At 42.4% G+C, this 27,534-nt stretch overlaps 1 protein-coding gene and 1 long non-coding RNA gene across 2 annotated transcripts in view; both read right to left on the minus strand.

Annotated features, from left to right (window-relative positions):
• The window catches only part of LOC309696725, a 214,877-nt gene that overhangs the window by 144,127 nt on the left and 43,216 nt on the right, over window positions 1-27,534 (minus strand). The gene's annotated exons all lie outside the window — the stretch shown is intronic.
• ntsr1 (neurotensin receptor 1 (high affinity)) overlaps window positions 1-27,534 on the minus strand; it is a 135,090-nt gene that overhangs the window by 73,872 nt on the left and 33,684 nt on the right. The window contains exons 2-3 of the mRNA XM_082518057.1: window positions 19,519-19,720; window positions 1,553-1,637 (exon numbers count right to left, since the gene is read on the minus strand). Of these exons, the coding sequence (XP_082374183.1) occupies window positions 1,553-1,637; window positions 19,519-19,720 (287 nt within the window). The remainder of the gene's footprint in view (window positions 1-1,552; window positions 1,638-19,518; window positions 19,721-27,534) is intronic.

Genomic DNA, 27,534 nt, shown 5'->3' on the forward strand with positions numbered 1-27,534 from the left:
CAGAAACATACTACAGTCACTTTTAAATCACGTGTAACCCTTTTATTTGTTCAACTGGCCCTCATGAACCTACACCGTACACCAATGTTAACGGGGCCCTGAAGAACACAAGTAACAGAAAGAAAAACCCCAAAACACTCAAAAAAATAAAGAAATCCAATAAAACAAATAAAACAGGCCGTTATTCCCCAAATTGGTGAGTTCTCACCCCCCTACCGAAAAAGGGCCCAACCATCACAATTCAGAAAACCAATGAAAGGTTAACACAGAAACTCTCTTATTTAGGATGGTTAACACAGCTTTACTTCTTTAAAGTAAAACGAGAGGTTGAGATTTTTAAATGAAGTCAGTCCAATTAGGATGAGATATATATAGACACTGGATAGATAGATAGATAGATAGATAGATAGATAGATAGCTCCGTCTTGTCAGGCATTGCTAACATCTGGTCCTATAATGACCCCATGTAGGCCAATTATGGATCTTCGGGTCAACATTATGTCAGCAGCTGTTCTCCACCGTGAACTATGTTTAAAAACAAACATCGCTCACACCTCACAGATGACAGCTTACAGTCCTGCGTAAAGATGAAAGTGACTTCGTACCACGGCAGACCCGCTGCTTTTCACCATCTCTTTATTGACCACTTTTCACACACGGTTGCTGTACGCATACAGCCGGCTGTAGCTTTTCAGCTCACAGCCCGACACATACCAACACAACAGCATAGATGGCACAGACGTTAAGGCAGCGAGGCGTGATTGCGGGTGCTGCTCAGGTGCGTCCGCCTCCCCTGCAGCGGCGCAGCAGGCCACACCCCGCCACACACATTAAAAAGGTAAAATACATATTTAGGCAGAATTTTGCAAGTATATATTTTTCACTTTCTAGCAGCATAGTGCTTTTTTTCCAATTACTTTTTGAAAGTCAGGTCAAGGCTCCAAAAGCCCAAAGGCGATATAAGGTTGGCGGCTCACAACAGTTTATGTTTGCCGGGTCATTTTAGTTCGGCTGGGTGTCTTTCCTTTTGTTATATTTCTTTAAGAGTTCAAATTTATGTGTTAATTACATAAATTAAATGTAATTTTCTCTGTAGCACTTCATGGATTTTATAAGCAACAAACCTTAGTTGCTCTGTGGATTTTTTTTAAAAGCAGTTAAAAACTTTTCTGTTCAAACAAGCCTTTTGTTGATCTACATATTTTATATTCTTTACATTATTTACATTTGATCTTTTAAATTGTGTATAATTCCTATTGATTATATTGTTTATTTTAATATTTGTGTACAGCGCTTTGTGACTGTCTGTCTGTGAAAAGCACTTAATAAATAAACTTTACTTATTCACACAAAGCATAAAGGTAAAAAAAAACAATGTATACAGTGTTATCTTCATTTTAGATTTCAAAAAGTATTTTCGGCTCCCAGTGTTTTCTTTTGCGTGGAAACCGAGTCCAAGTGGCTCTTTGGGTGTTAAAGGTTGCTGACCCGTGGACTAAACCAAGTAGTGAATGTTCCCTTGCATGAAAGACTGAGAGGAATCGTTACTCACTCTGACCACTCAGTCACGTAGCAAAACATGAGACGGCGAGCGTGATAGGGCAGCCAGCAGACCACAAAGGCTATTACCACAGCTCCTGAACACAAGGAAGAGGGGAAGTGTTAGACACCAGTAACTAGGCAAACAGACACAGAAAAACAGAAAATTGATTTGTTAATGGAAAATACTCATTTGCACACTGTGCAGGATGTTGACACAAGTAATTAGGAATCAGGCTTAAACAAATGCTTTGATTGTTGATTTATACCAAGGACATCAGAACAAAGAAACCAGTGAATTTTTGATTTAAAAGATCAACAGAACAGTATTGTGACAGTGTCAATAAATTTCCTGTACACATCACTGAAATTATTTTTCAGTTGAATTTTTGAAATCAAAAACCACATGGATTGAATCCAGTATCTCCTGTCATAATTTGTTAACAACCAGATGATTTATTTTGTAATAAAAGAGAGACCTTTTTTATGGATATTGGAAATTCCCTGTACTGATTATTTATCATGTTCATGATGACGCACTATGTCAACCAGCTGGCAAATATTTCAGTTTCACTTAAAACTCAGAGTAGATAATGCTGTAGGAGTCTTTCTGATCCAAAAGGGACTCGTACACTGTCAAAAATATTCAGGTAGAATATTCATTTTTAATAACTGGACAGGATCATAAATGTTCTGCTCAAACCAACACAGAGAGACTGAGACAATAAACACTATTATCAGCACTATGTGCTTAATTTATTTGATTAATTTACCCCTTTTTCCTGCAGATCTTTGCAGCTCCACCAGTCTGTTTCTGTTTTTATGGAACCTCCGTAATTGCTATAGTAATTACTATACTACCGAAGTATAGTATTTGAGTAGCCCTTAGCTCATGCAAATGTTTAACTTATGTGGACCTTGTGGTTAAGTTTGTATAATTCAATACTTGAAAAATGTATGTAAAAGTCAGACAGAACAAAAGAACCATTAATATTAGGTATATTTAAATTAGTTGTACATCATCAGTTGCATTATATATGACTAAAATCCATGTAAGAAAATTGATGAAATAAACTCAATAAATAGCCTTCAGAGACTGAGAGAATGATACAAACATTTATTGATAAAAGTTGAGCAAGGGAATTTACATATAGAAAAAAAGTGCAATGAACCCCAAGATTACTACTTTGCTGGATTCCATCCAACAGATACATAAATACCCTCAGAACTCATCACCACACAAGGGTATTTGATTTGGAGTAACACAGGAGGGAAGAAAGACTCCTAGTTCAGTATTCTTTGGTCACTGGATACAGCATACTGGGGACCACTGTATTTGACCATATGGAAAAACTGCTTTGACGACCTCTTAAATCTTGCAAAATGTTGTCAGTGTCACATAAACTCCTTTTTTCCAAAAGAGTAAAGTACCTAGAGTAGTAGTAAAGAGAGTTGACAGTTTGTCTTGCAACCGGAAGATTGCCGGTTCGAGCCCCGGCTCGGACAGTCTCGGTCGTTGTGTCTTTGGGCAAGACACTTTACCTACCGCCTACTGGTGATGGCCAGAGGGGCTGATGGTGCGATATGGCAGCCTCACTTCTGTCAGTCTGCCCCAGAGCAGCTGTGGCTACAACTGTAGCTTGCCTCCACCAGTGTGTGAATGTGAGAGTGAACGAATAGTGGAACTGTACAGCGCTTTGAGGGCCCAAAAAGCGCTATATATATGATCGGAAGGTCGGCGGTTCGAATCCACTTAACGGCTACCCTGAGGTACCCCTGAGCAAGGTACCGTCCCTACACACTGCTCCCCGGGCGCCTGCTTAGTGGGCTGCCCACTGCTTCACTGAGTGAATGGGTCAAATGCAGAGAAAAACAAGTAATTTCCCCATGGGGATCAATAAAGTATCCATTATTATTATTATTATTATTATTATTATTATAAATGCAATCCATTATTACCTAGATATGGCTGACGATTAAAGTTGAAAGCATAAATGTGAAACTCGCATTGGATCTCAGCTATAGCTAGGCATTATCCCCAAATAGCAGATTACTGTATACCTAACATGTAAGTTCACATCTCAGACAACCTCACCTGGACCACCAACACCACCTCCATCACCAAAAAGGCCCAGCAGCGCCTCCACTTCCTGAGATGTCTGAAGCGGGCCAACCTCTCTCCTCCCAACATCACTATGTTCTACAGAGGGACAATAGAGAGTGTTCTGACCAGCTGCATCTCCGTGTGGTTTGGAAACTGCAATGTTGATGATCTCAGCAAACTACAACGGATTGTTAAAGCAGCTACCAAGATCATTGGAACATCTCTCCCTCTGCTACAGTCATCTTTCAAATCGCTGCATCAGTAAGGCCTCAGGTATCGTGCTCGACCCGTCACACCCCTCACATGGACTCTTTTCTCTCCTCTCATCAGGCAGACGCTACCGCAGCATCGGGGCCAGATCCATCAGACTCCTGAACTCACTACCAGCCCTCCCTCCCCCCCCCCACCACACACACCCACACAATCTGTTAACTGACTTTTTTTGCACTTTGCACACCACTACCTCTGTAAGACACGCTACTCTATGTGTAGCATCCCTGGCTGAATGATGGTCTCTTATACTGATGCTTCACAGAGGTTTTATTGGAAAAGTTTTTATTGAAACATTCAGTGAAGACACCGTAAGAGCTAGGAGCAAAACAAAACCAGCAATATTAATACCATAACATCAAAGGAAACAAATTTCTCCTGCTCACATATAGCATTTACATCAAATTTACATCACTCAATTCATTATATCACCTCACTAACTTACAACTACACATAAAGGTCAAGGTCAAGGTTAACAACATAAACTCTATTAAACGACATTTTGATTGCATGTAACTTATTCCGTTAAAGGAAACATTAACAAACCTTGTGCCACTGTCAGCCAGGTACTAATTGGCAAAGTAAACGTACATATTTTTCACTTTAAGGCACACTATTTACCATATCCTAAAAGAAACGTTACTAACAGCCCTTTAGCGGTTTTGTGCCAGTTTCCTGTTTCAAAATAAAAGCACGGATTTCAAAAATAAAACCAAAGTGCCTTTCAAACAAATGTAAAAAATATTTACCAAATTTAAAGGTCATTTACACTATGGGCAATTTATGCTGCCCTATGAACAATCTTATTCACTCTGGGTTGAACTGGGTTTACAAGCTGCTACACTGGTCACTTTAAACCACACCAACTGTAAATTCTAATTGTAACTCTCAAGCGGATATTTATTTATTTTCGTCTCATTTTTATATCTATTTATTAGCTTGCTTTGCACTGATGAAACCAGAGCCTCATCATCTCAAATCTCTGTATGCTGGACTGGATATAGCAGAGATGACAATAAAGTTTACTTTAACTTTGACTTAATGAATGAATGAATGAATGATTGTCTGTGAAGGTTCTCAGTCATCCAGGTCATCGTAGTCAAAGGAGCTTGCAAAGAAAAGCGTCTGGACTTCTTTAAGTTGCTTGAAGACGTTTCACCTCTCATCCGAGAAGCTTCTTCAGTTCTAAGGTCAAATGGTGGAGAGTCCCAGATATAAACCTAGTGGGAGTGACCCCCCCACAGAGGGACAAAAAGACCCCCTGATGATCCTCTAATCGCCTGAGCCAAGGTGGGAAACTGGGCGTGGGTCCCAATCAGCCAGAGTTTCGGGTGTGTTCATTGTGAAACCTGGCCCCACCTAATCATGCGAATTCCTGAGGTCAGATGGCCCAGGATGTGAGTGGGCGTTAAGGCGTCTGGGAAGGGATCTCAAAACTGGATTATAGATGGCAGAGAGTTGGTGTCGTAAACCCCCGCCTCTGTTCAAAGATGGTCGCTCACAGTGGACATAGATGGCTTCTTTCACTCCTCTTTCAAACCATCTGTCCTCTCTGTCCAAAATGTGAACATTGGCATCCTCGAAAGAGTGTCCTTTATCCTTAAGATGCAGATGGACTGCTGAGTCTTGTCCTGTGGAGGTGGCTCTTCTGTGTTGTGCCATGCGCTTGTGAAGTGGCTGTTTGGTCTCTCCAATGTAGAGGTCTGAGCATTCCTCGCTGCACTGTACAGCATACACCACATTGTTAAGTTTGTGTTTTGGCGTTTTGTCTTTCGGGTGAACCAGTTTCTGTCTGAGCGTGTTGCTGGGTCTGAAATACACTGGGATGTCATGCTTGGAGAAAACTCTCCTGAGTTTCTCTGATACGCCGGCTACATAGGGGATGACAATGTTGTTGCGTCTGTCCTCCCTCGCTGGTGTCTGATCTTCTTTTCTGTGCCTCTTTGCTGACTTTAAGAACGCCCATTTAGGATAGCCGCACGTTTTGAGTGCTTCCTTTACATGTGTGTGTTCCTTCTTTTTCCCTTCAGGCTTAGAGGGAACATGTTCTGCCCGGTGGTGTAGGGTCCTAATTACTCCAAGTTTGTGTTCCAAAGGGTGATGGGAGTCAAAGAGGAGGTACTGGTCCGTGTGTGTGGGCTTCCGGTAAACTTCGATGTTGAGTTTGCCGTTCTCTTCAATGTGCACAGCGCAGTCCAGGAATGAATGATTGTTTTTACTTTTACTGTAAAGATCAGTGAAAGTGTAAGTTTCTTGAAAAGTATAGACATGTGTGTACTTAGTGATGAAACATTAATGTAACATTAAATGTGTGAAGATTGTTATTTTGGTCTTCGGGTCAGGCCATTTTGAAGTTGTAGAGCTTGTTAGCGTTGTGTTATGGTAAGCTGTCAACAGGTTTTGGACCCATTGTGCAGGACTCAGGAAATGGGCAAAGTGAAAACACCTGGGAAGCACAGCTGAACAGCTATTCCACAGTCACCTACTCCACAGGTGAGGGCAGCCATGGCCAAGTCCTCCTCTGCACCGGAATCTGTTCCTTGAGTGGAGGCAACTGGTATCTGGCCTGTTCCTGCGCCTGTCCCTGTTCCTAGGGTGGGGACAGCTGACACTCAGCCTGTCATTGCACCCACTGGGAGGGGGTGGCTGGTGTTCGGCAAGCACCAGCACTGTATCCATTCCCATGAGGAAAATGGCCAGCACTTCACAGTAGCCTTAGCTGTGGAGTTGTGTGCAGGGGGTGTGATCTGCACAACTTTAGCCAACTCCGCCTCCACCTGTCTCAGCTGGGAGCTCAGCTGAGCAGTCTCATTGTTCTGTCTCTGCTGAGAGCTTGAGCGAGCCGACCCAGCCGCCTGCGTCATCTGCTGGGAACTCAGGCAAGCTTATCCAGCCAGATATGATCTCCACATCTCCACATCACCATCTGGTTCTGCTCCAACAGAGCTCTCCGCACCGTCTGGTTCTCATCCTGTTCCACTAGAGGTTTCTGTGCAGTCTGGTCCAGCCATGTTTCCACCAGAGGTCGTTGCGCTGTCTGGTCTGCACACCTGCCAGATCACATCCTGCGCGGAATGCATGTCCACATCCTGCTCAGCCACAGCCTGCACGTACTCCTTCTCCTCCTCGGCCATCAACCAACCACACCATCACAGGCCACCTTCCAGGCCACCTGAAGTTTTATTTGGCGCCGCCATCGTCCTCCAGATCTGTGGGCTAAGGAGCCTCACCATCAAGGACAAACCCCAGACCTGCCCTGGAGTTGCCGCCGCTTCCCATGTGATCGGCCTCCTGAATCATCTCATCGCTGCTGCTTCTTATAAGGCTTTTATATTTTTAAAATGTTTTAATGCTTTGTATCTTGTTCTATTTAATCTCAACAAGCCCCTTAAACAGTCTGTGATCACTGATGGCCTCTCAGTTTTTATTACCACTAATCATTTTAAAGTTTAGTTTAGATTGCATTTGTCCCTGACCATCGGGAACCGTTAACATTAACTTTTATCGAGTGGAAAAAAGTTAGCGTTCATCCTCCAGCTTCACTGTTTATATTATGCTAACATAGCTATGTCGCTAGTGATCACGTAGCACATTGTTATATACCAGCTAGCCAAACTTCAGTAACCCTATGAATGCCACTGCTGTTTAGTTCTGTTTTCATTTATGTCGGAAGTGATAGCAGAGCTGTAAGTTTTAAATGTTTCAGAAATCCCTCAGTCTGAACATGGTATATTATATTTAGATGGAAACTAGCAAGCTAACTCCCTGCTAACTTCCAATTCCATTAAATTGAATAAAATCTGTTTTCATGGATGCCTGGATGTTAAACTTAATTATTACACCCGGTAGAGCAGCCACACTGATCATTTTATTACAGTTGAAAGAATTTAGACAGTTTTTCAACTCTCAGTGATGCTGTAGTGATTGTTTTACTTAGGGACCTGCAGCAGAGTTTGGGCCCAGACACAGCTAATGTTGTCAGACTTAAAGACCTGATAGTTATAACTTGGTATTTTAAAGATTGGTGGTTCAATTCCTGGCTCCTCCAGTCCGCATGCCAAGCATGCAAGACACTGAACCCCAAGTTACTTTCTGATACATTCATCAGAGTGTGACTGTTAGAAGGAAGGCACTAACGTATAGAAAAAGTGCTTGTGTGAATAAAGCACTTTGAGTGCTCAAGTAGACTGAAGTGCTTTATAAGAACCAGTCCATTTACTTGTGTGACACAGACTTGACATCAGGCTGAACTCATTGATTTCACCACAAAACATTTTTATTCAGATTTCATTGTTTTGGAGTAACCTGTAAGAATGAATAGTTAGTGATAGAGCAAAGTTTGTGATCTCCCTAGGTTAATTATCTATTACCTCAAAATCCCAGTGTGGCTGAATAATTGGTGGCAGTTGCTGCTGATAATGCCTACTGTTGTCATTTATGTCTGCTGGTTTCCTAGCAGCTTCTTAAAGATCCCCGCTGTCATATCCAGAATGCAACATAACGCATGTAGTTAAAGAAACCTCTCTAAACAGTGTTTATTGTTCTCTGTTATTTCCTATCACTGCATGATAGGCAGGCAGCAGAACATAGACCCCAAAGATATTCAAGTGCTGATTTTTATGTCTGTGAGTAGAGATTATTACTGGGTCAAACATACATTTACTCTTTTATATCTCTGGGTATGAGATTCTGTCTACAGCAGGTGATTGATAGTCCTTTGTTTTCCATCCTTTTGTGCCCTGTTAAGAAATACTTGTCTCACAATATCCCACAAAGTTGGCAACACTTAACATTGATATTTTTGTTGTTGATTCCTCAGTGGGTGTAATAACATCCGCTGTTTGTTGAGACAAGCCTCAACAGGGCAATTTCCTGTCTTTCCATAACCTTAAGTACATAAACAAACTGAAGAAGTAAAAACAGTGTGCATTTGTGTGTGCATGAGTTGTTGTCCCCACAACATGAACAATACTGTTAGATTTGTATTGTTGATTGTCATTTATGCTTAGAAATATTTACTTATATATGCTTAGAGTTTTGTAATTAGTTGTAGATTGGTAGAGGTTTTGATCCTTGATAGTCTGCAAACTTTGTGTGTATTAGACAGCACTTTGGGAGCATGAGAGGTCATACCGTGTCTTATTATTTTATGGTAGGATTAACGTAGTTGCGTCTGTTCTAGTCTAAGTGCTCTTTGTTTAGATGAACTGCAGGACTTCCTCACCGTGTTATCTAGGATGAACCATCTAGGGTGAGGGGGAGGCTACCCTCTTCCTGACCAAGGATGTTTGACCCTTTGATCAGCAGTCCCCACACACACACACACACACACACACACACACACACACACACACACACACACACACACACACACACACAGGCAAGGTACTCTTTGTTTGTATGTAGACGTCGTATGTTAATGAACCTATGCATATTCATGTAACCTCAATAAAAGGACAGTGTATGGGAGAACGGACGAGAGCTACTGGGGTCAAGCGAAGGAACGGTGCCTGTCCGGTTCTCTCCCGTGCACGAGTACCATGAAGAAGTTTGCCTACTTGTGTCTTGCTTGCAGTGTAATTATATTGTCTTAACGTTCCAGCGAATAGGTTTATGCTACAAACCTAACAAATACCTTACCACATTAGTTATGGTTGTGTTCTAAATTAGTCTCCAGAAAATGAATTTAAATTAATGTAACGTCCTGCTATCATGCATACATGAACATGTTTATTTATGCGTGTTTGCATTACACCCATATAGTCAATCAATAAGTCAGAGGCAGATCTTTTTTCTCTGTAGTCTCTAGCACAAAGACAACGTAGTCCTCAGCATTCTGCTCATTACTATTTGTCACTGTCAATACGTCTGTTCAGCAATTCTGAAATCATGGTACCTTCCTCGGTCATGGCCTTTTTATTCATATTGCTAAGTAGAACTTAACCATAGCACTATGGTGAAGAGTAAGCTCAAATATTTGGAGCCGTACTTGTCTAATAAGGTCGTCTGCAACCTTCCACCCCCACCCCCAACTCTGGCTCACCAATCCCTGGGGCCCAATGTGTAAATTCCTAACTACCACTGTACAAATACACAAACAAAAGAAAAGTGTACTCACTCTTTTGGACAGATTTATCTGAGTGTCGATAAAATTTAGTACCCACTAAATTATCTGGAGGGGCATTTGTGAATAATTCATTGTACATTATAAATAGAGGTAGGCATGTTGGTAAACATAAAATACATTTATGATTTTATATATATATATAAAAAACCCATAACCTGTGAAACAGTTCTGGTGTGTGTAAAAGTCTTTCTCATCTTATCCCTACCTTTTTGGACTTCACTTGAAAGCATGTTTCCCTTATAAATAAAAAGTTATGTTGTTTTTATAATTATATAAGGTTAATGTCATGGTCCTGGGTCGGTGACCCAGCATTTTGAGTTTATTGTTATTATTTTCTAGTTTCTTCTGCTTTTATATTAGTTCTTAGGGTTTGGTTCTGGTGTTCAGTGTTTTATTATCCCTACCTGGCTGTAGCTCAGGTGGCAGAGCAGGTCAGCCACTAATCAGAAGGTCGGTGGTTCAATCCCAGGCTGCATCCTGGCTGCATGCCAAATATCCTTGGGCAAGATACTAACCCCGTGTTTACCTACTGGTGGTGGTCAGAGGGCCCGGTGGCGCCTGTGTCCGGCAGCCTCGCCTCTGTCAGTGCGCCCCAGGGCAGCTGTGGCTACAATGTAGCTTGCTATCGCCAGTGTGTGAATGTGTGTGTGAATGGGGTCCTATGGACTAGAAAAGCGCTATACAAATGCAGGCCATTTACCATTTACCTGTGTCTTCCCCTTGTGCTCTGTTCGTTTGTGTTGTAAAACAGTCTGTGAGTTTCCCGTTTTACTTTGAAGGTTTGTGTCTCGTCGTGTCTAATTAGGTTCAGCTGTGTTCCCCTCTGGTGTGTCATTCCCTCATTTCCTTGTGTGTATTTATAGTGTGTGTGTCTGCCTGTGCTCCTCGTGGGTTCGTCTGTGTTATTCTGTGTTAATCAGTGTTTCTCCGCGTCTCTCTGCCCTGCTTTCTCCGTATCATCCCGTGTCCTTAGGTTTGTTTATTAGTTTTTCCCAGTTTAGGTTTACGTTTGGTTCAGCCCTCGCTTTTGTTATGTATTATGCACTGTAAATAAACTCACTCACATCATTGCCGCTGTCTGCTACTTGGATCCTCCTTCTCATCACCACAAGACTGCTGCCCCAGCCGTGAAAGTTAACTTATGAAACTTATAAGTATTCATGAATACTTCCTCACTGTGTTTATGTACTTGTAAGCTTGAGCTGATCAACCTGTAAAGTCAAAGAATATGACCGTTAGAGCTTGTTCCGGTCAGTGATAGGTACATCCTTCCTGTCCCCTTGGTATTTTCCCAACACGTTCTCATCCCAAAGCGTAACATATTATGCCATGTGAGAAATCGTCGGTATGTTACGTTTTTGGCCACCCAACACGTCTCTATGTTACATGTTTGGAAACGTCAGGAAACATGAGAACCATTTGGAATGAATCTACATGTACATTTCGTTTTACTTTATCATCATTAATTACTTTGGAAAACACTATCTAATATGATCAAGTCTGTGGTTAAGATTAGGGTTAGGGCTGGAATACACTGCTGGAACAAATGTTACCGCCGGGAGCGTCATTCTATTGGATTCTATCCACAATCCAGCGCATATCATAGGGAAGCAGAAGGTTACCTTTCGCGTTCCTATGGGACGCCTCGGGATGTGACAAATCGTTGCTATGTTACGCGTCGGATTGAGAATGGTCTGAGTTTTATTTTATTTTATTTTATTTTTTTTTACATTTTATTCTTTGTTTATGTGAATAGGTCTCTTTATTTTATTCCATCTATGCCTTTAAAATGAAGTGAGAGCTACAGCCTTCCTCATAGTGCTCTGGCCGAGCCCATTAGATTTGCAGATGTTTAGATTTGGTTCTTGTTTTCTGACAAATGATCAATTTCTGGAAAACCTCGATTGCAGGCTGGTGAATTGTTATTAACTTGAGTGAGCCATGTTTTGTTCTGCTACTGTGCTAAGTACACACACACACACACACACACACACACACACACACACACACACACAGGTGTAGAGTGATATCTGATTAACATATGAGAGAAGGCAGTATGACCATAAAGAACTGAAAATTGCAGTAGAGTGTCACTCTATACTGAAATAGAATGAGTTGGGGGAGTATTTGCTCTGTATGGCTGTTTATCCTGCATTAAAATTAGAACAACACTTGCAAGACCCCTACAATTCTAAAAGCTTCAAAATGTAAAGCTATATATATGTATATATTTCAAAAAGCATTGTAAATTGTAGGTTGTTAGATGTTAAATACATAAATGTGAGCATTAAAAAAGCCAATTACAGCTAAACCAAACAAACCAAATTTATTTGAAGAAAAATAAGATCAAAAATTGAAATTCAAGTACTGAACAAGTCTCTGACCACCAATATTAATAATGACCCAATTCAAAGTTCTACCAAAAGCAAGCACAGATAATGTACTGGCAATGCTGGGAAGGCAACTGAAATCTTCTGGGTGATGGGTGATAAAGGCAGAAACATCAGTGACAAAACCCTGGGGGCAGATTTCATGAATCTTTACTAGATTTGTGTTTTTTGTAGTAAAAGCTTTTTTTGAATTGTCAATGATGAAACAAAGACAGGTTATGTTTTGACTGGGTTCAGAATTTGGACCTATTCAACTGTAATTATCGCACACACATATGAAGAATAATTCTAATTAAGTAAAGGACATGGAGTGGGAGTAAAAGGAAGGGAGGGACTGGTCTGTTCTCATAACCCAAGACCACATTATATGTGAGACATATTACAACTAAGATTTGCCTGTCTCTGTATGATAATGATAGCACTCTAAGTCAGAACAGTACGAGAAATCATTACAAAATGTATTTTTTCTGTATTTAATTTGCCTGACATTATCCAGCTAATTGGATTGTCACTAAAGTGCGACATTACTTTGAGTACAGCAGGACAGATCACAGCAACTACTGCTATAATTGGGAATATTAGAAAAAATGGAACCCATTTGAATACAACGTTCCCCCTTGATCCAGTTAAGTTTGAAAGTCATTCTGTGATTTGACAAATGGGTCCGAAGAATGAAAATTGAATTATTATAGAAAGACATTATATGTTTTATTACACAGTGAATTTTTCATGAAATGCCAGAGATCAGGTATCATGTGTCATTTCATCAAACAGGGGACGAAAGATATTTTCAATGACTCTCAAATAAATGGAAATATATATTCCAGGGTTTTTTGCCAGTGTCATACGAGCCAGGTATTACAGTTTTTTACAGCCGCTAGGACACATTTCACAATACTTAGGTCACTTTTGCAAAACTCTTCACACAATTCTCCTAACTGACCTTCAGCTTGGCAAAGCAGTTCATTTCACATTCAAAATGCACTACAACTACCAAAGCACTTTATTCAGGTCTCAAATAAACTCATTCTTCCAGAACACTAGCAAAGGTTGACAGCCGACAAACACACTTTGTCACCCACAAAACAATGACCTAAAAAACACTAACAACATGTAGCATTACACAGTGTTTTCTTGTGTAAAACAAGGACACATCTCTGTTTATAATTTCAATATATGTTACTGGAATGAATCAGACATCATGCAGAATTCGTTAATATTTGTTTATGTATTTTTTTTTTTTTGCACTAAGTAATCCCAAAATACAAGAATTTGTATACACACCATCCACTGATACACATACAATAGTAATGCTAATCTACTCGGTCTTCTCCATTTGGCCACAGGTTCTCATCCACATCACATCTTATGTCATCTAGGGCAATACACCTAGGAAATAATCTTCTGGCATGCCAAAATTGAAGGAGTAACACCTGTGTAGATGTTCAACTGCATTTTTAGATTTAAAATATGTTTCAATAAAATATTGCTGTTTAATTTTGCTGTCTTTTTAAGTTTTGCATTGTGTTATTGTTTTGGCCATAAGTTTAACAGTTTTGAAAACAGTATGTAAGCACATGCAAAATGTCCTGTACGTACAAAGATTTTTGGCAGTTGTTGTGTCTGAGTGAGAAAATAATTCATGAAATTTGAGAGATGTAGTCATTAAATGCATTTTGTGCCAAAACAATGATAACTGGTCCTCAGTTTAGCCCATATAGACCTCTGTTGTGCTCACTGTGTGAGGAGTTTTGCAAAAGTGACCTAAGTATTGAGAAATGTGTCCTAGCGTCTGTAAAAAACTGTAAGTGAACCAGGCCCAGTCAGTTAAACCACTGCACCCTTCCTGAGCTACGGGTAGAGGAGGTAGAGCAGGTCATCTGCCAATTGCAAAGTTGGTCGTTTGATCCCTAGCTACTCCAGTCTGCATGCCAAATATCCTTATGCAAGATACTAACCCCACGTTGCTCTCTGATGCATTCATCAGAGTATAAATATGGGTGAATGATAGAAAGTAATGACATAGAAAAAAAAGCATAGAAAAAAGTGCTTGTATGACTGAGGCAAGTTGTGTAAACTGCTCTGAGTGCTAAGACAGAGTAGAAAACTGCCATGTAAGAACCAGTTCTTTTAGAAAATGTGTGTATGAAGTAGCTGGCTATGGTAGTTGAATATGACTCCTATCAGGAAAAATGCTTCTGGAAATTCTGCTGTTTCTTTTAATGGGTGAAATCAAAATATCCTTTTTTTTTTTTTTTACAATTTCTCTGAGCAGTGTATGGTCTGACCTTGGGGAGAATTTCTTGGGACTTCCACTCCTGGGAAGATTAGCAACTTCCATTTGTGAATAATCTTTCTCATTGTAGAATGAGAGACTTGAAATTATTTGGAAAGAAGCTTCAAACCATTCCCAGATTGATGGGTGGCAAAGACCTGAATGCTTCAGAACAGCAAACTGCAAAAACTTCTGCTTTATATTTACAGATGATCAGTTAATCAAGTGCACCTGATTAGCAGTACCTGGTTGCTAGTTACCCTTGTAATTTCTATGGAAGCAATAAAGTCTACTTAGTTTTTCACACAGTGCTTCTTTGCTTCGGCTTGTGTGTGCCCAATTGCTGAGGATTTTATTTTTAATTATGTCCGGATGTGTAAAGCTTTAATAAAGAAAGAAGGTGTACTTTTTTTTTTCATACAGCTGCATTTTATTGACCACAACTATTGACAACATGGTAAATAATTATCAGAAGAACAATTGTTACCACACAGAAATTACATTTTTGGACTAGAGCTGTAAAGGGTGGATTATCTCAAAATATTACAGATAGGCCACTTCAGAATCTGGACTCTAATAAAATTTTTTAACAGTTTTTCATTTTGCCTCTGGCCTCTGGCCAGGAGAAGACAGCAACATTTCTGGAAGATGCTTTTTTATCAGAGCTTAAACCTGCATTTGTGGATGGCACAGAGAGCTGTGTTCATAAACAGTGTTTTCTAGAAGTCTGACCCCATGTAATGATTTACATGCCAGAATCGTGCTGCATGAGGGCCCAACTATAACAGGCATCCAGTATTTATTTTCAGACTTGTCCCTTGCACGTAGAGATGTGACATTCATAGTTTTCTTGAGGAACATTATTCTGAAATGGATTCATAATCTGTAGGTGCGTTTTTTTTTTTTTGTAGATTGGTGAACAGCTGCCTATTTTTCTTGGAGAAACTCTGAGATGTCCTTTTTATACCTGATCGTGTTGCCAATTAACCTAATTAGGAGCAAAATCTGATTCCAGCGGTTTTTATCAAACTCAAAATATGGCAACAGTTTTTATGATTATGCTTAAACATTTGGGGTTTTTTTTGTTGTATTTTGAATAGAATATGGGTTTAAGATAACCACTGCATCCTGTTTTTATTTACATTTACATGTCCTCTCACCACTACTGTTCTCCCTCTACACTAACGACTGCATCTCCAAGAACTCGGCTGTCAAACTCCTAAAGTTTGCAGATGACACCACTGTCATTGGCCTCATTCAAGATGGTGATGAGTCTGCATACCGGCAGGAAGTTGAGCGGCTGGTACTCTGGTGCAGTCAGCACAATCTGGAGCTGAACACTCTTAAGACTGTAGAGATGACAGTGGACTTCAGGAGACATCCCTCAACTCTGCTCCCCCTCACCATATCAGACAGCCCTGTGTCAACTGGGCTGTCAACCTTGAAGTTCCTGGGTACAACCATCTCCCAGGATCTGAAGTGGGAGACCAACATCAACTCCATCCTCAAAAAGACCCAGCAGAGGATGTACTTCCTGAGACAACTGGGGAAGTACAGTCTTCCACAGGAGCTGCTGATCCAGTTCTACACTGCGGTCATTGAGTCTGTCCTGTGCTCCTCCATCACAGTCTGGTATGGAGCAGCCACTAAACAGGATAGGAGCAGACTGCAGCGGACTGCACGGGCAGCAGAAAGGATCATCGGCATGCCCCTGCCCTCCATCCAGGATCTGTACCTCTCAAGAACCAGGAAACGGGCAGGGAAAATCATCACAGACCCCTCACACCCTGGACACAGACTTTTTGATCTGCTGCCCTCTGGCAGACGGTACAGAAGCCTGCAGACCAGGACCACCCGACACAGGAACAGTTTCTTTCCCCTCGCCATCTCCCTTCTTAACAGTTGACCTGTCACACTGCTCCCACTGCCAGACTGCAGCTGCACCTTATGTACATTTTGTAGTATTCATTCCACCTCATTCATTTCTGTATTATATGTATATAAGTTTAGATTCGTTATTTATAGTTGGTTTACACAGCTTTGTGTATGTATGTGTAATGTGTATATATAGACACGTGTGTGTGTGTGTGTGTGTGTGTGTGTGTGTGTGTGTGTGTGTGTGTGTGTGTGTGTGTGTGTGTTTTACATTGCTGTGCTTGAGAGCCACCATCTACCGGAACCAAATTCCCTGTATGTGTCTGCACATATACTTGGCCAATAAACACGATTCTGATTCTGATTCTGATTCTGATTTTACAGTGTCCCAACTTTTTCACAAGTTTTGTCACTGTGGGAAAAAAAGTTAAATGTAGTAATGCTGCATTGAATCAGTTAAGGCTTCTCTCAGCTGTGAATCTCAAAAGCTTTGTACACATCAGTGGAATTGCTTGTGCCAAAAGTAAAATGACTGCAGACAACAATACAAATAACCATTAGTTTTAAATATAGATATAAATTAAACTTTACTAGATTATTTGACAGGCTAGTGGTGGGTAAGTGATGCACTCCCTTAATTTTAAGTTTAACTAATCATTTTTAAATATATTTGGTTGTTCTAAGACAGTATTAAATGGAAATAATCCATTCTCTGTTTTACTTTATGATGGGGAAAGAAAAGGGGCAGTTAAGCGAAACTGAAGGCTAATGAAAATACGTTAACAAACATTTGTAGCTTTTGTCTAACAAAAAAGTTGCTCATGCTTAGGACCAGTCTTGTGTACAGCCAAGATCACCCTGAAATAACATCATTAGATTGCATGTAGTTTGCTGTGAGACTGTCACTGTTGAAGTTTAGCATTTTGTAATGATGAAAATCGAGGAAATTTTAACAGCAGGAATCCACCGGGAAATTTTAGGTGTAGGTGTAGTCATAAAAAGATGTTGGAAGACATGTTTAAAAGGGTTGTTTCTTCGGGTCTCCGATGATGACTATTTGCAGCTCATAATTTATCCACATTTGATTAAAAGGATATGTCTAAGGATAAGCCTCCTTTGAATCATTTGCAGGGCTGGAGTGATGGGTGTGTGGATCACTGATAGACTGATGAAGCTGCTGAGTTAATGCAGGTGGATATCGATAAAGTGCACATGCTTGCGTGCATGGAAGCTTAGTGAGTTTTATGCCTCTCATAGTGGGTGATGGAGTGTACCCAAGCACAAAAGGTTGAGGACAGCTTAACAGGCTATTAATATCCTCCAAAGCTTGAAGTCTGTTAACACCAGCATCTAAAATCCAAGGCTATATCACAACATTTTGTGAACATTTCTCATTTATTTAAAAAATGGTGGTCTTCATAGTGATAACCTTGTCATATAAGTAAATCTCTATCATTTAATTTTCAAGCTGAACATTGGCTATGATAAAAGAACACCACTGCACTAAAAACCTCTGCAAATGGTGTCAAATAAATCCTGGTAATTTGTAATTCAATCTTTTTTTTTTTTTTTAAATCAGGGAGTGAACCATGTGTCACGGCGGGTGAGGAGAGCCGTGTGAAAATAATAAATGAGGATCCAATCGCAGGCAGTAGTGGAGAAGTGAAGGTGGTTTATTGAACACGAAATAAATATGGACAAACAGCAAATGGAGCACGAACTAAACTAGACTGGAAACAACTAAACTACAGAGCACAAACCTGGACAAGAATGAGAACGAGCAGAGGAGCTGGACAGCAGGGAGAACACACGGGTGAGACATGGTGGATACACAGACAGACCAGCAACTACAATGACAGAGGACACGACTTAAATACACAGAGAAACACAGGGGAATTACACACAGGTGGTGGACACAGCTGGGAATAATCAACAAGACGAGACAGAGGTAAAACTGAACACACTCACATGAGACGCAGACCTTCACAATAAAACAGGAACAAGAAACCATCACACTAAGACGCAGACTCTACACTGAGAGACAGACAGAAAATGACACATGGAACTAAACTAAACCTGCAAAAACATGACAACTCAAAATACTGGGTTAAACTGACCCAGAACCGTGACACCATGACTGGTAATTGCTTAAAGCTTTTTAAAAATTAGATTTATGAAAATGTATTTTTGCTCATTTAAATAAACTATAATAAATAAATGATATGCATTTTCAAAATGTCAGAATTTACAGAATTCTAGTGTTTTACAGAAACATCAATAACTCTCAAGAAATGAATAAAAGAGGATATAAAACATGTTTTTACCTTTTGTATTACCTAATAGATCCCTAGGATCCGCTATATACGTTTGTCTCTATACACTGAACATACTTTGTACAAATTTGATATAATTATAAGATATCACTATTTTTACTCTCACATTTACATGCTATGCTATGAATAGAGCCATGTTTTGTAGGGGCAGGGATAGCTCAGTAGGTAAAGTGGTCGCCCCATGATCGGAAGGTCGGCAGTTCGAATCCACTTAACGGCTACCCTGAGGTACCCCTGAGCAAGGTACCGTCCCTACACACTGCTCCCCGGGCGCCTGCTTAGTGGGCTGCCCACTGCTTCACTGAGTGAATGGGTCAAATGCAGAGAAAAACAAGTAATTTCCCCATGGGGATCAATAAAGTATCCATTATTATTATTATTATGTTTAGTTGCATGTTCAATGACAGCAGAAAATGTCTTGATGCCTCAAGTCAAAGGAGAATGACCAAACTGCTTTGAGCCGTTAGCAAAGCAACAGAAAACTAATAACCATTTGCTACAATTCAGGTATGCAAAAAAATGCACAACCTGCTAACCCTTGAACAGCAGCAGAAGACCACACCAGATCCCATTCCTGTCAGAAAAGTGTTGGAGTGTTTACTTACGGAGAACAAGAACTCCATGGCGTAGCGACTGAGCACGGTTGGACTCCACAGTGAAATTCAGCATGGTGGGATTTGCACCAATCATGCAGACACGGTTGTCTTGCTCAGCCTCACGGAACATCCGCAACAGCTGATTGGCAATGACCCCATTCAGAACAGATATGGCCACCATCGGTATGACAAAGGACAGGAATGCATTTACCTGTTCAAAAAGAGAGAAGGCTGTAAACACTGGAGATTAGTGCTGACAGAAAAACTATGTATCTGCTTCACTAAGATAAAATGTATATATGTTATTTAAAAAGCAAACAAATAGAACAAAACCCCCCAAAACAAAACAAAAACCCAGTGTCCCTCGAGGCTGATGATTGGCCCTACCGCCATAATAGGTTGGAGATTAAAGATGGCTCCCGTGTTTCTTCTGTTTCCATCTATATCTATATAATATATGTTTGGCCCATCTTTCAGTTTACTTCTTGTTTTATGTCAAGATTACCTGTATGGAAAATATAAATATCTATATATCTATATATATCTATATATATATCTATATATATCTATATATATATATATATATATATATATATATATATATATATATATGGCTCTTCCAAACTCACATTTAGTCAGATTTACAGTGAGTGATGCTTCCTCGAAACGCTTAAAAACAGTTAAGAGGGTTTGGAGATGACTGCTCCAGGAAGCAGCCAAAACCTTAGCCATCAGGCGCTGAAATGTCACTGCCGCATTATGCAAACCAAAGGGCATCACGGTATACTGAAGGAAGTGATCGGGGGTAACGAATGCAGAGATCTCAGACGCTCTTGCAGTTAAAGGAACCTGCCAATATCCCTTTAATAAATCCAATTTGGTCACATAAGTAGCGGATCCCATCCGATCAACACAGTCATCCATCCTAGGTAATGGGAAAGAGTCTGCTTTAGTGGCCGCATTCACCTTTCGATAATCCGTGCAGAATCGAGGAGTATTGTCAGATTTGGGCACTAACACACATGGGGAGCTCCATGCGCTAGCACTTGGAACGGCTAAGCCATGCTCAAGGAGGTAATTGACTTCTCTCTGCATTATTTCCCTTTTTACTGGATTCACCCGGTACGCATGTTGTTTAATTGGCTTATGCCCCTCCACATCAATGTCATGACTTAAGACAGTCGTTTGACGCTGGTGATCAGAGAAAAGTTATTTTTTGTCAGAGTAATGATATCAGTTTGAGCAGTTTCAGGTAAATCGGCAACAAATGATTCAAGATCATTTAAAATTACTGCATTTTTCAGCCCACTTCCTAATGCAGCATCATCCCTCCCAGATAATCCGTCATCCGACAGTTTGTAGGCGGGGAGGATGGCAACAGCGCACACCGGGGCGCTGTTGTATTTTGCTTACGGGGATAGAACAGTTTCTTTTTTTTCTTTTTTTTGCCTGTCCCATTTGGTTCTTTAGCCATCAGAATTGTTGTCTGAAGACCAACAAGGATACCCAATGGATTTACTTTGCCAAATGGATCATCGTGGCATTGCCGTATTGGTCCATTTGATTGACCTTTGTTTTTATTGTTTATTATATTTTATTTTCAGATGTTACAGACGGGACAGACATGAGTGAGGGATAGGAAAGGGAGAAAGAAAGAGGAAGGAAAAGAAAAACAGAAGGGGAGAGAGACAGTGAGAAAGGGGGGGAGAAAAAAAAATCTCCTGGATCACCTGTTGAGAGAAGAAGAATAGAAAACAAGCAAAAAAACCCCCAAAGCAACATACTAAACACAACACCATCGCATTAATCTAGCTAAGTGTAAACAGCAGTAAATACTGAATATTCAATGTTGCTGTGCAGCACGCAGGACAGACAGCGCACAATGTGCTTTGAAGTAGCAGCCAAGAAAGGTGTAATTTAAGTCTACGAGCAGTGAACACCCGTGTGCATACCTGTGTGGATCAGCACGCTTGTATTCAAATGGTTTCCACATGTAATGGTCTGCAAGAGGATGTAGAGAGCCATAGCCCTGTCCCCCAGGGCATGAAGCAGGCATGGAGGAGATCCAGGCCCCAGACATCCAGAGGCTCCCAGAGCACGAGAGCCCAAAGAGGACCACCGGAGGGGCATCCGTGCCACCCTCATGGGAAGGGCTGAGATTCCCCAGACGAGGCGTCACCCAGTATCCACCGAGCAGAAGCTAGAGGGGGCTGCACCGGCGTGCCCGCCGGCTCTGCCGGCAGCCAGCTGTGCCAGAGTGAATCAAGCCGCAGGCCCAGAGGCCCCCTGCACCCCGGAGGAGGCCTGACTGAGCAACAGGCGCCAGGCCCCGCCAGGCAGCCACTGGGAGTGAGCCGGTACATACCTGAGCGCCCAGCCCCGGACACCAAGAACCACCAATGCACCGACCCCTGAGGGCATCAGTCACCGGCAGGGAGTGTGGTGAGGGGAGATAGGCCTTGGAGGGCCTGGGAGTTCCCAGAGAGGTGGAGTCTAAGACCCGACCTGACATATAGACACAGACAAACAGGCACACACAGACACAAACATGCATTCCCACCCTCATGCACACATATACAAACACTCAGCACTCACCCAACGGAAGGATTGACATAAATGGACATGTACACACAATCACACTCCCCAAACATACTCTATACCCCGGGTCCAGGTACCCTCGCCCCCAGAGGGGGAAACAGAACCCAGACCCAAGAGATGTTACCCTTCCCCCCGGGGTGGAGGCAAGCAGACCGTCCCAGGCTCCGCAGCAGCAGGGAGGCCAATCGGACAGCTAACATCTCCTCCCAGCCCCCCCGCTCCAATGACTAGCAGAGAACGGGGGTGTGTGAAGACCCCATACCTCCCTCCTCCCGCTCATGTGTAGTGTTGCTGCGTGTTGTTCTAAAGTGCATTTAAAACAAGGGAGAGCATGGCCATACCACCCTGAGCAAGCCCGACCTCGTCTGATCTCGGAAGCTAAGCAGGGATGGGCTTGGTTAGTACTTGGAGGGATAGAACAGTTTCAACGTATTCACATGACAAACCCTGGTTTTTCGCCGCCGATCTGGAGTGCGAATCACATAATGGTTATTGTCGAGTTTACATTCAACACTGTAAGGACCAGCAAACTGTGTTAGTAAACTGGACCCTACCACAGGCAGTAACATCAACACCTTCTCCCCTGGTTGAAAACTTCTATCTACAGCTTTTTTGTCAAAACGAGCCTTCATTTTAGTTTGCACTTGCTTTAAGTTTTCCCCGGCTATTTTCCACGCTAGGCGAAGCCTATCTCGAAGCTGACTCACATAGTCAGGTACACTACACGGCCAGGCCAAAAGAAATTGCCCAGCACTCGGTAATAAGTTTTATTTATTCCGAGGTGCCCAGCCATGCCGACGTCATGTGCTAAGTTTAGCACCTGATCACGATGCTGAGATGGTACCACCACCTGTGTAACACCTGATGTTCCACTCTGATCAGAAGACCACCGCCTCATTAACACGCCATCCTGCAGGAAAAAACGGGGAAGGGTGCTTTCCCCAGCCGTGACAACGGCTGCAAAACAGGAACTCAAAGACTTGTCATTTTCCTGAGCGCTTACCAAAGCTTCTTTATTCACATCGCCGCTCAATGCCGGTATTAATTTTAGCACACTGCATTTATCCCCCACACTGTCTTTCTCCCGTACAGGAGGTTTTTGCTCCCCAGCCACAAACGTATCTGCGATACTAACCACATCAGCAAATTTGTGCGCTTCCGCCCGCGTAACAGCGCAAACGGGAAAAAACTGTCGCTTTTGGATCAGCAGCAACAGGTGTATCCATCACTTCAGGCGGTGGAAACACTTCCCCCCCGGCCAAATCGTTGCCCAAGATAAAGGACACACCTTTAAACAGCAACTGTCGTCTTATGGCGACCTTCACAGGTCCAGTTGTGATAGGTGAGTGTAGATATACTCTGTGAAGGGGCGCCCGAAGAACAATTCCCCACACCAACACATCCGTGTGGCAGGCGGTTTTATCCGACAGTGGCAACACATCATCTAACATAAAAGATTGATGTGCCCTGGTGTCTCGGAGAATGGTGATAGGAACCCTGTCCTTCTCTTCTCCTGCCACCGAAACGAAGCCTTGGGAAAGGAAGGGTTTAAAACGTGACTCTACCTTCATTTCTGGGTCACACCCCTGCATCTGATCAGGACCGATAGGTGGGGAAACTACTTTAATGAGCCCCACGGGTCCCTTAGACCCTCTGCGCTGCTCTTTCTTCTGCAGCGCAGGACAACTGGCGATCAGGTGACCAGACTCAAGGCAATAAAAACATTCCCGCTTTTCAGTTTCCTCCTGTCTCGCCCTTCGGGTCTGTTTAGGAGATTTTTGTCTCTTTTCCTGCCCTCCCCTCACTTCTCGTCCCGCCCCGGTTGGAAAAATGACTTTATGTGTGAGGGTGAATTCATCTGCTAAAACTGCTGCTTTTGCCAGGAACATCACCTTCTGCTCATTTAGATAAACTACCAACTGATCCGGGAGACACTTTTTAAATTCTTCTAAAAGAACCAACTCCTTCAATGCCTCAATATCCTTCACTTTGCTGGCTTGCATCCAGTGTTCAAACAAGCGATGTTTCTCACGGGCAAACTCCACAAAGGTTTGTTCAGCGGTCTTTTCACTTTTACGAAATTTCTGACGGTAAGCTTCAGGAACTAATTCATATGCGTGCAGAATTGATTTTTTTACAATATCATATTGGAGGCTGTCGTTAATGGAAAGGCTAGTACATACTTCCTGAGCCTTGCCGATTAACTTACGCTGGAGTAGCAGCGCCCAAAACTCCTTAGGCCAACTCAATGCAGCTGCTATACGCTCAAAAACGTTAAAATAGGAATCAACCTCAGCCTCCCGAAACGGAGGTACTAGTTTAACATGTTTGGTGATGTCAAAACTTGGTGAAGTAACTGTGGATGTGTCAGGGCGACTCGAGACAGGTGTGGAGGCAGCGGAAGCAGGTGTCTAGACAGCGGCGGGCTTACGCAACTCCAACGCTCTGACCCGGAGGTGCATAGCTTGCACCTCAAGCTCTTTAGCGCGAACCTCTACCTCGCTAATACGGAGGGTCAAACGGAGGTCCTCCATAGACCCTACTGCCTGAGGCTCCTCAGCCGCCCCAGACCCCACCTCTGCCGCATCCGACCCCGCCTCATCCGCATCAGGCTCCACCTCAGCCGGAGACACGCCAACGGGTCCTTTGGCATCTGGCTCCGGCTCAGCCTCCGGAGCCACCTCCACGCCGCCCCTACCAGGCCGCTTTACAGCGGCCTTCGGGGAAGGGAGAATGCCCCGCTCCACCAAGCCTGCACACAAAGCATCCTTCACCTCCGGTTTACGGGCATTATAGGACACTTTACAGGGAGTGCAGAATTATTAGGCAAATGAATATTTTGTCCACATCATCCTCTTCATTCATGTTGTCTTACTCCAAGCTGTATAGGCTCGAAAGCCTACTACCAATTAAGCATATTAGGTGATGTGCATCTCTGTAATGAGAAGGGGTGTGGTCTAATGACATCAACACCCTATATCAGGTGTGCAGAATTATTAGGCAACGTCCTTTCCTTTGGCAAAATGGGTCAAAAGAAGGACTTGACAGGCTCAGAAAAGTCAAAAATAGTGAGATATCTTGCAGAGGGATGCAGCAGTCTCAAAATTGCAAAGCTTCTGAAGCGTGATCATCGAACAATCAAGCGTTTCATTCAAAATAGTCAACAGGGTCGCAAGAAGCGTGTGGAAAACCAAGGCGCAAAATAACTGCCCATGAACTGAGAAAAGTCAAGCGTGCAGCTGCCAAGATGCCACTTGCCACCAGTTTGGCCATATTTCAGAGCTGCAACATCACTGGAGTGCCCAAAAGCACAAGGTGTGCAATACTCAGAGACATGGCCAAGGTAAGAAAGGCTGAAAGACGACCACCACTGAACAAGACACACAAGCTGAAACGTCAAGACTGGGCCAAGAAATATCTCAAGACTGATTTTTCTAAGGTTTTATGGACTAATGAAATGAGAGTAAGTCTTGATGGGCCAGATGGATGGGCCCGTGGCTGGATTGGTAAAGGGCAGAGAGCTCCAGTCCGACTCAGACGCCAGCAAGGTGGAGGTGGAGTACTGGTTTGGGCTGGTATCATCAAAGATGAGCTTGTGGGGCCTTTTCGGGTTGAGGATGGAGTCAAGCTCAACTCCCAGTCCTACTGCCAGTTTCTGGAAGACACCTTCTTCAAGCAGTGGTACAGGAAGAAGTCTGCATCCTTCAAGAAAAACATGATTTTCATGCAGGACAATGCTCCATCACACACGTCCAAGTACTCCACAGCATGGCTGGTAAGAAATGGTATAAAAGAAGAAAAACTAATGACATGGCCACCTTGTTCACCTGATCTGAACCCCATTGAGAACCTGTGGTCCATCATCAAATGTGAGATTTACAAGGAGGGAAAACAGTACACCTCTCTGAACAGTGTCTGGGAGGCTGTGGTTGCTGCTGCATGCAATGTTGATGGTGAACAGATCAAAACACTAACAGAATCCATGGATGGCAGGCTTTTGAGTGTCCTTGCAAAGAAAGGTGGCTATATTGGTCTAAAAACACAGAAGAAAAGAAGGCTTCCCAAAATAATGGGCAGCTCACCCCTACTTGCTCCGCACTTCACACACATGCCCGACCTTTTAACCAAATAGCTATTGCTACGGCTGCTCCGTCTGGACCTGAGGCAAGTGCAAGGGAAGTCTGCCACACACCCCATACCGCAGCTCTTCGGTCGCCCTTTTATAGTTCAGGTCGACAGCAGGAACCAGTTACATCAGGCCGTTCCTTAGGTCCACCAATCACAGCCGGGCCCCTGCACAGGTGAATTTGCATACACATGCATACACACATTAAGAAACAGATAACCCACCAACACAGGCACTTAACAGGCCAGTACTGCTCAACCTAATGCATTAGCTCTGGCTCCTTCCCCACCAGAGAGGTGACTTTCCATGTCCCAGTTGCTAGTCTTAGGAGCTGGGGATTGTTCCGTGAGGGTCTCCGCACTTGCTTGTGGTGCCAGGGTGGGCCATGTCCCTACTTTGAGCTAGGCCTTCAAGCAGCCTCACCAGGACTGGCTCCAAGTCCGGGCCCCTGTAACCCTATGCCTATAGCCCCTGGGATCCCTGGGACACACAAAACCCTATACCACAACAAGGTAGTGATTCGCGGAGGGGGTTATGATTTTGAACTATATAAATAAAATTGAACTCAATTGAAAGACTGCACATAAACATTAATCATGGCAGCATGGGAACATGCACTAACCACAAGATCCATAGAGGCTGGGGTCTATCACAGCTGGCAAGCTCGAGAAACACCAAGGCCTGAGAGAAGAGCTCAAGGAGATGTGGTAATCATTGCACTCTGGGCAGTGACCCAGAAACTGAGTGAGTGGCTCCAGCTCATCTGGGAAACGATGCCTGAGATCTCTGTCCAGAAGAGCACAGTGCCTCAAGATACTGCGTAGGACCCTGGTAGAGGACCCTCATGATAATTTTTGGTTTATTGTATGGCTAATATATCATAAGTTTCCAAAATTTATCATTGCTATGTATCATTAGTTTCATTAATTAGCATTACCCTGTTGTTCAAATACGGTCACTTCTGGTTCCAAAATAAACAAGCAAACATAAAGAACACCAAAAACAAACAAATACAAATAAAAAATGGAACATATAAAAATGCTAATGTTTTTTTGGGCTTAAAAATTCAAACACAAGAAAGTCTACAGTTTCATATTTTTGATACAGCACAATACCTGAAAGGTGCCACTGTATATGGCAATAATAATAACAATAAAATGAATATATTTTAATAATAATAATAATGCAATAATATTTGTTATACTTTATGATGGTGGGTTGGCAGTATTTATTGACTTCTGTCAATCATATGTGCATCATTAATAAATAAAAGGGAATTGTACCAGGGGCTAAAAATGACA

The sequence above is a fragment of the Aulonocara stuartgranti genome, assembly GCF_965226115.1.
Source record: "Aulonocara stuartgranti genome assembly, chromosome: 20".
Classification (NCBI taxonomy): Eukaryota; Metazoa; Chordata; class Actinopteri; order Cichliformes; family Cichlidae; genus Aulonocara; species Aulonocara stuartgranti.